This window comes from Megalops cyprinoides, chromosome 17 (assembly GCF_013368585.1).
Source record: "Megalops cyprinoides isolate fMegCyp1 chromosome 17, fMegCyp1.pri, whole genome shotgun sequence".
Lineage (NCBI taxonomy): Eukaryota > Metazoa > Chordata > Actinopteri > Elopiformes > Megalopidae > Megalops > Megalops cyprinoides.
Window position 1 is genome coordinate 4,523,011 of NC_050599.1, and position 9,660 is coordinate 4,532,670.

At 43.3% G+C, this 9,660-nt stretch overlaps 1 protein-coding gene across 1 annotated transcript; it reads right to left on the reverse strand.

Moving 5' to 3' along the window:
- Positions 1–2,697: 2,697 nt before the first annotated feature.
- marcksa (myristoylated alanine-rich protein kinase C substrate a) lies at positions 2,698–6,309 on the reverse strand. The gene is made up of 2 exons (XM_036549733.1): positions 5,936–6,309; positions 2,698–4,680 (listed from the first exon to the last, which is right to left on the reverse strand). Exons 1-2 carry the CDS (start codon positions 6,029–6,031, stop codon positions 3,958–3,960), a joined length of 819 nt encoding a protein of 272 aa, XP_036405626.1. The 5' UTR covers positions 6,032–6,309; the 3' UTR covers positions 2,698–3,957.
- Positions 6,310–9,660: the final 3,351 nt, after the last annotated feature.

Sequence of the window (9,660 nt, forward strand, 5' to 3'; positions counted from 1 at the left end):
TCTAGATAGTCTCACATCCACACTTTAGAATATCACCGCGGTGACAAAATAATCCGTTGAAAAAAATTAATTCAACTGATTTCGAAATCTGAGCCTCACGCGGACACTCACACAGTTTCAAAACGCAACGGTTTTTCGCATGAAATAATCCTGTCACAGTAATGCTAGCTTCGTCCGCTAGGTGCCGCACTGCTCCAAGGTTTGTTTGCTGAGGGACCGAAAGGCTACGCTGCCTTCTGTACAGAGCTGTATAGAGTTTTCTCTACCGCTCTGCTGTGGGCACCTAATATTTTATTATATTATAATATTTTTATATATTTTTTATTTATATTTTATTATATTATAATATTTCTTTGCATTTTTTTTTAGCGGAAAGCTGTCATCTGATGTCACGTTTCCGGAAGGCTTTTGCGTTTTGAGGGTACAGTGAAAGAAACTGTTGATATTGACGTCGTCATTTCTAAATGTTGACCCATTGTGACTTTGAAGAGATGTGTGTATCTCTAAAAGGTGGTGCATACCTAGGTAGTTAATTGACACAACACGCTCGCTCTGTCGTCTGCTTTTTATAACCACAAAGAGTATCCAAAAAATTGATTACATAATAGGCGGGAAAGTCATAGCTAAGCGCTAACAGTCCCGATTAGAGGAAGCACTTAAGAAGAACCAAGCGGCCGACCAAGTTTTCCCAAACAAAATCCCTCTGGTTGATGATCCAGGAAAAGAGGAGGACACTGTTGCAGGAAGTGAGTAAAACACATTGATTTTCTTGAAATGAAAAGCTAAGATTTTTGTTTAAGTTGTGAAAATGGATGTACGGGTATCTATAATAAGAGTTTCTTGTTGCAATGCCTTTACTCAAAGTTTAATTGGTACGTGTTTATGGATACAGTCAAACCATTATTCAACATTTATCAAAATGCTGCTATACTGAAATATTACTTACCTAGAATGACTTACATGTTATGCATGTTGTAGCCCATTTCTAAAACTTGGTTTTTATAAAAGCAATTATACTGTTCTAACTACTACTCAACATCTCGCTATCTGGACCTGTGGTTCTACAGTGCAACCTCTGTAGAGATTACAGGGGACGTGAATGTTCACTAAACAATGTTGCTGTTAGTGACTGTATTATACTCTTACGGACATCACCATAAAAAACTCCCTTCTTGTACATAGTTACACAAGTTTTTGCAAAACATAATTGTCATCAACCTGAAGGGGTTACTCATGTTATTTCTCCCAAATTATGAAATGGCCCCCAAAGCATGTCAAAGTGTCCACAATACTTTGGTGATATCTATGTTGTCCCCAGCTTGTACTGTGAGTTACAGCGGCAGTTCTGGATGGGCTTTGAACCCATGATAATCTAGCAATGGCCATACTCTCCATCTCAATAATTTGTTTCAATAGGTGGCTCAGTAGGAGTAGGTCCCAAGGCTGAAGGTGTGGTTTCTGTGAACTGCCTGGCCTGTGTTTTCATAGACCCTGTTGTGACCGAGTTGCCATTTTGGATCAGTGGTTTATACTATGACATGACCCCCCATGAAGTGACAGTGTGCTCACCCTGTCTCCTCTTCAACCACTGCTTCAGCTGGCTTTGCAAAATAAGAAAGAAAAAAAAACTTGATCTTACAGGACAGTACAAAAGCTTTCTCGCCATTCAGGAGGAACGTTTGATTACTAATGGCTGGGAACTGTACCCACTTATTGATGGAATGCTGTGTCATATCTATAAGCGTGAGGTAATTCATGAGATGCAAAGTTTACAGTTTTGTAGATTTATTTTTCATCATTTCAGATGATTAATGGCTTTGCAAGGCATTCTCATCCACAGGGATTGATCATAAATGTAAATTGTAGATACAAATAATCTTTACTGTAATTTCCAACAAGTTTGGTTTGACAAACATCTATTGAAGCATTCGGGAGTTTGATGTGGCTTCCCTCTTGGTCATGACTTGTTAGGGCCGTTTCCTGCATAACACCAGCTCTGTAACTATCGATGACAAACCCATTACTAGATCACATACAACATTCGGTGCAGAGAGGGCATACTGCACAATGGCTTTCAAAGGACCTCTCCAATAAAAACTGTTGGATTTATCTTTAACTGCACTGTAGAAAAGATGGAAATTTTGCAGCAACCACAATAGTAGAAAACAGCAATGTGACTGAGAATTTGTAGATCTTAACTGAGTCATTGCAAACTTTGGAGAGCCACGTTTTGAACAGGAAACACTTCAGTGACGGATGCAAGTTACATATATATGGACAACTGAATCCCATTTGGCTTGAGTCCTCCCATCTATGAAAAGATGCCTGCAACTATTTGTGATTGCGAAGCTTAGTATGCACGGGATAGTCACGTGTTAGCTAGGGGATGTGTTCCAAGTAGAACTATTTAGGGAATAAACGTGCTCTCACAGAGGCTGACATTTTAAAGACCCGTTTTCTAATTAAAATGTGGCAAATTAGGTTCATTAAAACACAAAGATGCCACATGAAGATGCATTCAACGAGGCAAACTCGTGGTTCATTTCCAATCTAGTCCTATTTTTTTGGCTAGAGAACCCAGTAAACAGTTGCTTGCCTGCCCTCCTTACATAGCCAGTAAGCTATTCCATCCCACCTTTCACTCCCACTATGCAGACCTGCCCTTCCCTGGGCCAGGACAAAAAGACAAAACTATCATAAATTTTATTCACATTTATTTTTGCTTTTAGTGTGCTCACAGAAAATTAGAACACCTTCAGCAGAGGAGTTTAATAGCAATTTTTGTAAGCAAAGTTACATTCCATCTCTAAGTCAAATTGGTCAAAGCTTCTCCAGTATTTACAAAAGAAAAGAAAGAGACAAGATGCTACACAAACATTGCATCTGATAAAGATTCCTTAATTTGTCAAAGACCACTGAATGAAAAGCATTGTCTGCTGTCATCAAAACATACCACAGTATATAAACAGTAACCATTCCACTTATCACAGCTTGGTTTTGAGTTCAAAAATTGCTTAAAAGGTCTTCCAGGATGACTTTGTATTTTGTTATCTTACAAAATGAGCAGGGTGGAAAAGAGCTGCAGACTTCATGTGCTTCTTGAGATCAAGATTTCATTTGTACAATAATCACAGTTAAAAACACCCCGCCTATACATACTTACACTTTATTAAGGTCATAAAACCAGCAATAAACAGGAAAGCCTATACAACTTGTATTTCTACTGAATCACTGACTGGTACAGCTAATGAGAGAAGTGAAAAGCTTCTATGGTTTTAAAAATGACCTCCTAAACCTAGTTCTGGGAATTTCTCATCTTTTTGTTGTCTTCTCAGAGTAAAAATGACTTAGTGTTGTAAACCGCATGGTACACTTATGGTACACAAAAAGACATTTGTAATTTCATTTTTTAAGACTACCCTTTACATCATAATCTGTGGCATGTCTCCCAGGCAACAAAGGTGCCGTTTCCCGCCCCTTTCCCACTCCCTCCCGCCCCCTCATCCCTTCATTTACATCTCAACTTTTGACCACCCTCCTCCTTCATACCATGGGCATGTCCATACATTTTGACAAGTTTACATTTTGTATAAAAAATGCAAAATATGCGACAAAAAAAAACATTTAATACTGATGCAAAAAAAAGTATACGGCAGAGTGTGGATGTATTTTTTTTCCATATTACTTATCTAAGCCACCCACCTCTCTGCCCCTTGGAATGGTAGTAACAATGGACCGAGATGGGTTTTGTGGAGGGGGTAGGGGAAAAAATAAAAAAAAAAAAAAAGAGAGAGAGAAAAGCTTTAAAATATCCCTGGTTGTAGGACAAGTTCTCCAAAAGCCAGGACCCTGGCACCGCTCCCACATACAAACAGGGAAAAAAGTTCTTTGATTATCTTTTTTTTCTCCTTTTTCTTCTTTTTTCTTTCCGTTGCTCTGGGCGTCTGGGGGGGGGGTTTACTCAGCGGCTTCAGCAGCCGGGGCCTCCGGACTGGAGGCAGGCTCCTGCGTGGCAGGTGCGGGTGCGGGCTCCTCCGCTTTCGGGGCCTCCTCCTGCTTGGCTTCAGGGGCGGGCTCGGCCGGCTTCTCCTCCACCTTCTCCTTGGGCTCCTCGGCTGCCGGGGCGGGGGCGGCCTTTGCCTCCTCGGCTGCGGGCTCCTCAGGCTTGGCCTCCGGCGAGGCGGCCGCCTCCTCCTTCGTCTCCTCGGCAGCAGCGGGTGCGGCCTCCTCCTCAGCCGGTTTGGCCTCAGCTGCCTCGGGTGCCTCGGCGGCCTCGGTCTTAGCTTCCTCCGTGGAGGTGGCGGCGGCGGCTTCCTCGGCCTCCCCACCCTCTCCCGTCTCCTTTTTGGTCTTCTTGAAGGAGAACCCGCTCAGCTTGAAGGACTTCTTGAAAGAGAAGCGCTTCTTCTTCTTTTTGGGGGTCTCGGTGCTGGTGGAGGGCGTGGCGCCCTCCTCTGCCTTCGCCGAGCCCTCTCCGTCGGCAGCGGCAGGAGATGCCGCCTCCGCGTTCTCCTTGTCTCCCTCTGCCGCCTCTTTCTCTGCGGGGGCCGCCTCTGCCTTCTCCGCCTCCTCCTTCGGACTCTCCTCCGCGGTGGCGCTGCCGTTGGCCTGCACCTCCTCCTTCCCGGCCTCCGCTGCAGCGGGAGAGGCGTCTCCGTTCACTTTCACATGCCCGTTTTCCTGCAGAAAAAAGAAAAGCTTTTATTATAACGGCAAGAATAGCAGGTTATGAATTAAACATGCTACGTGTACTACTACTACCGCCACGCGACGCAAGGGGCAGCAGACTCCACATAATCACAAGGCGAAATGGCTTCACACGCCAACTGTCGGTTTTACAGCATCGATAACCCTTTCCACGCACAATGTAGTGCGTTTTTAGTTTAACGTTTAGGACATAACCGTGTTTAACGCTCACATATGTTTATAATGATAATCAGGTAAGATTTCTTTCCCTGGATCTGGAAATCCCTTTCCAGGCATCTGCAAAACGGAACGAGGATGAGCAGCTTTCGAATTCACCACTAGGGGGCGATAGACACCTACCACGGCTACTGGTGAATTGTAGCGCCAAATCAGACCAGATGCTCATTAAAACAGCAGATGCTCATTAATACACCCGATCACGCAGAGCAGCGTTCAGTGGAGGACCCAAGTTGCGACCCTCGTTTGTTCAAATAAAGGTTTAAATGACCAGAAATCGTGTTTCCTGTATTTAAGTTACTTGGTCTTAACGGCACAGGTGAAAACAGAAATTGATACGTGCGAGTGACTGCCAGTCGCCGTGATAGTAAGCATCTCCACTCTAGCCTCTAACAAAAGGCGTGGTGAGCCAGATAGTAGCAAACCATTGTTGCTGCCGCGCAAAGCGATTCCCAACCACGCTATCCTGCAAGCTGCCCCCCAAAAAACACAGCGTCCACTTAGTGGTTGAAAAAATGCATGAGAGAATGTTAACATTGGAATATTCAGTTGGCTATAATAAATTACACATGCTCCGTGATAGATAATACCCCCAACTGAAGCCGAATGCTTCAACCGTGGCTCAACATCCATCCACGTCTTAGAACAAAGCAGGCTGGAGGCGCCAGACCCTCTCACTGCTAACACGCCGTGTTGATCACAAATTGTCCAAACGATTGACTTCGTGTACCCAATTAAAGGCGCGACTTTCCAAATTCCAAAACTAACTTAATCCATATCATTTTTACGGGACCAATAATTACACCAAATTAACATCAGCACAAACTATGAAAACAGATTGTGTCTTCCCGGTTTTAATCAGGCAATATAAGAATAATCCACAGAGTCGTATCGAGCCTCTGGCGTGCGCTTGGATGAGGTCCCCGACAATAACGCACCGCGAGCGCACCATAGCGCAAAACATCGAAGTGCAAACAATTAGCAAAACCACATATTCTTAAACAGTTTTTACCTGGCCGTTTGTCTTAGACGGTGAAGCAGCCGCCTCTCCTGGCTTTTCAGCCGCGGTTTCGCCTTTTGCAGCGGTCTTGGAGAATTGCGCTCCCATGCTTTCTGTCCAACAAAGAAACTCAGCCTATCCAAAAAACGAACAAAGACCACAAACCTCTTTCTTATACGCCAGATCAGTACAATTGCCCCCCCTTTGAAAAGTTTACACTAGAAGTAATCGAAGTCCAGTCGCAGTGAACAAAATGGGTAAATCGCAAAAAAGCCTGCCAAGTTAAGAGAAGTAATAAAAAATCCCAGATTTGTGGCTGTGTCGCTGTAGACAGGGTGGAAAATGGAGAAATCTCCCTTGTTGCTAATAAGATGCGGAGTCCAACGCCCAAGTACACACATGAATGGGCATTCCGAGCGATGACGGCATCCGCACCCTGATCCAGCCAATCAAAAAACTCACACAGAAAGTGGGCGAGGCTTAGAAAGCGAGTGAACAATGAGGCTGAGCAGATTGTTACAAACCTGAAAAAATCAGCTCGTCCCGGCAACATTTTTTCCTCAATTAGACGACCAGTTAAAGGCAACAGATTTGATCAATGCCCTTAATGACGCCGATATGATAAAATCTGGCTTAATTATCCTCCTGAAAAGTTTTTTTCTTTCTCCACACGCATTTTGTGATTGTGCACTTATTAATGACTTGTTGTTTATCCTATTTTAATTGCTGTGGGTGATACGTTCGCTTGTAACAAATTAATTGGGATTGGATATCTATGATGGGAAGCGATTGGATTTTTGTGATCCGAAGGGCTGGTTCAATCAGAAACCAACGGATGGTGTATTGCAAGACGCTGCAGCCAATCTTCCCTTCGTTCTGGTACTAGTTGTAGTTTTAAATGTTCAATTGGCAATCAACGGCTCATGGATTTTTTTTTCTCTTTGGATACTCTATAAAAGCTTACACCAGTGCAAGCTCTTTGATATTGCTGGCAGAATATAAACTTCTGCTGTGGCGTACGGATTCAAAATTCTTTTTTTTTTTTTTTTCTTCAACCCACCCCAAATTATTTTAATCGCTAGGGGGAAATGCCCAGTATCGTTACTTTCCCATCAGCGTATTGCTGTTCTTTCTGTTTAAGACCTTCAATTTTCACTCATTTAACCTATATCGTGTAACGCCAGTTACAATGGGGGGGAATGGGGATTAAGAATTGAAACGCGGCGTGCTTCTGACACAACACCCATACATTTTGGGCCACCATTTTGTGAAAATAATGAGCCATCATGTTTGTATCACGCTTTCTGAAGGCACAAGACCCCCCCCCTCCACTCCCCACCCACCCCCTGCGGGGTGAGCAAGTGCATTTAAAGATTTTTTTAGTCTTAATCATAAGAATTTCCAGTATCTCGAGAGGCGGGGTATTGATGCTATCAAGAACTGCAAGTTATCAATTAGGCAAAATGACGCTGCAGAGATGCACGTTGTCAATTTTGCTTTGGAAGTAAATCGTAGGCTATGTATACTACGTAATAAATAGACTGAACGAATAATATTTAGTGACCCGTTATTTCTACCAAAGGGAATGAGAGAGGGAGGGGCGACAAGCCCAAATCAAGGGTATATAAAATGGAATACCGTATAAAAACTTTCATTTCAAAAGCTCGAAGGAAATTTGCACCAGAAGGTTTGAGTGTTCCCGTATGGCCTAATTCCTCTGATATAATGTAGAATTTTAAACACCGGGTCATTCTGGAATGTTTTTACTGAAAACACATAGCTTCGTATTGAAGGATTTTCTTTCATTGTGTATTAGGAGTAAATTCGTTTTCTCCGTTCTTGTCGCTGGGAATCCTGTGGTTTCCATGGTGACTTCACTGGCAGAAGTGAAGCTAAGGCTGGATCGCGAGTAAGTAGAGGAGTGACATGCACAAAGCAGCTCTCCTCGCCGCGACAGGGCGCGACAACTGCTGAAGGCGAAGGCTAACAAAGAAACGAGGAGAATTTAAAGGGGGTTATAGAATGGGGGGAAACGTGAGAGAGGGAGAAGAAAGCGGCTTTTTGTGTGCGTGCTGTATTGGTGCGAGCGATTGTGTGTTACTGAGGGATGGGAAGTAGGAGGCCGGTGGGCTGCACGAAAACGGTGAAGGCAAGAAAAGGGATATGATTCTGGATGGAAAGAGAAGAGAAAGAGCAGATAAGCGAAACTAGAAACTTGCTGACTGCTTACGACATATTCGGTGCCGTAGATAGCTGAATGCAGCTTTTGTACCTACAATGCCGACGGAAATTTCCTGGGATTTTGCATTGTCGGAATTTGTGGATTTCTGTGTTTGGGAGGGTCTTGCAACTTGTACGTGAGATTAAATTAGTAGGGAAGATAATTCGTATTTTCATATACAGAAAAGGCGCGTGCATGTTTTAAACCGCATTAGGATATTATGTGTCTGCAAGTGTGTGTGTGTGTGTTCTAAAATCACATCATTTTTGTGTCAGTTTGAAATAAATTTACTACTCGCTAGTCAAGTTCAGGTCGACATGGGGTTAAGATAATATGCCGTAAATTAAAGGAATAACGTATCTATTGAGTCCTGGAAGAGACAGGTAACGGAGTCACTGTTGCCCGAAGCAGTTCTGATAAGTAAGCAGGGTAGCGGAGTAAGTAGATTCGCATAAACACACGGCTACTGTTACAGAATAGGGCTGGTTAAACCAGTTATCAGTGACATTGACGTAACACAACCCTTGAGCAGATTTTTGAAACCGTCAGACACGTTAATACACCATTTCATCACCCCAACCCCCCCCCCCCCCCCCCCCCCCGGCACCCCCAACTCGCCTTTCCCCTAACCCCGAAAAGGTGTCCAACACTATCCTTTCATAACATAGATAGATAACTTTTATTTAAGTGGTGGTTTCATCATAAAGTGTCTAAACTAACATCAGGACATAACAGAACTGCCACCTTGCCAGTTACAGGCTTTTTCATCATTTCCATGAAAATGATATCATTTGTGTGCGTTTGAACCATTTCCGTATCGTTGCAGTTGTGTTTCTTCTTTGGAAGAGCAGGGGCCAATGAAGAAGAGAAAACGACACTATTATCTGCCACAGTGGCCGGGCACTCGCTCTCTCGCTCACTCTCTCCCTCTCTCTGGCTCTCACTCACGTACACACAGCTATAACTGAAAATGAATACAGTGGATTATAGTTTGTGTCAACGTGGTACAGAATTTGTGCATAATGGTCTTTTTTCACATTGATGAGTTACGAGCGCATTGACATGCATAGTGCAAAGAAATCTTTATGTTTTACAACAATACCATCAATACCATCATCTGTTATAGTCTTTGCGTAGAAGATGCTCCTATCTAGAGGACCTTACATTCAGCGGTTTTCATTTCATGGTATTTATAATGCTGAATTTGTGTTACAGAAAACCAATTTAAAGGGTGTGTCAGTTAATGCAGTGAATAATAGAGGATTTCGTGAGTTATACAATGTAATGTTAGATTCATCACACAGGAGCCAGGAGTGTCAAATGGAAGCACAAGTGCTTTAACCTCTGCCCACAGGGCAACTGATCTGACTGAACTGGAAAGATGTCACTCTTATAAGGTGAAGCTGGTAACTTACGGATTGATGTGCAATGTACTTTATTTTGTGGGGATCCCCAGTTCATGCTCTCTGCTGAAGGAGTGGAGTTTATGGTCCAGTATCTCACGGGCAACCCCTGA

Excerpts from the sequence above, each read along its gene's own strand:
- marcksa (XM_036549733.1), bottom strand. The coding sequence starts at position 6,031 with ATGGGAGCGCAATTCTCCAAGACCGCTGCAAAAGGCGAAACCGCGGCT. Across the intron at positions 4,681-5,935 it reads CGTCTAAGACAAACGGCCAG|GAAAACGGGCATGTGAAAGT; the intron begins GTAAAAACTGTT and ends TTTTTTCTGCAG.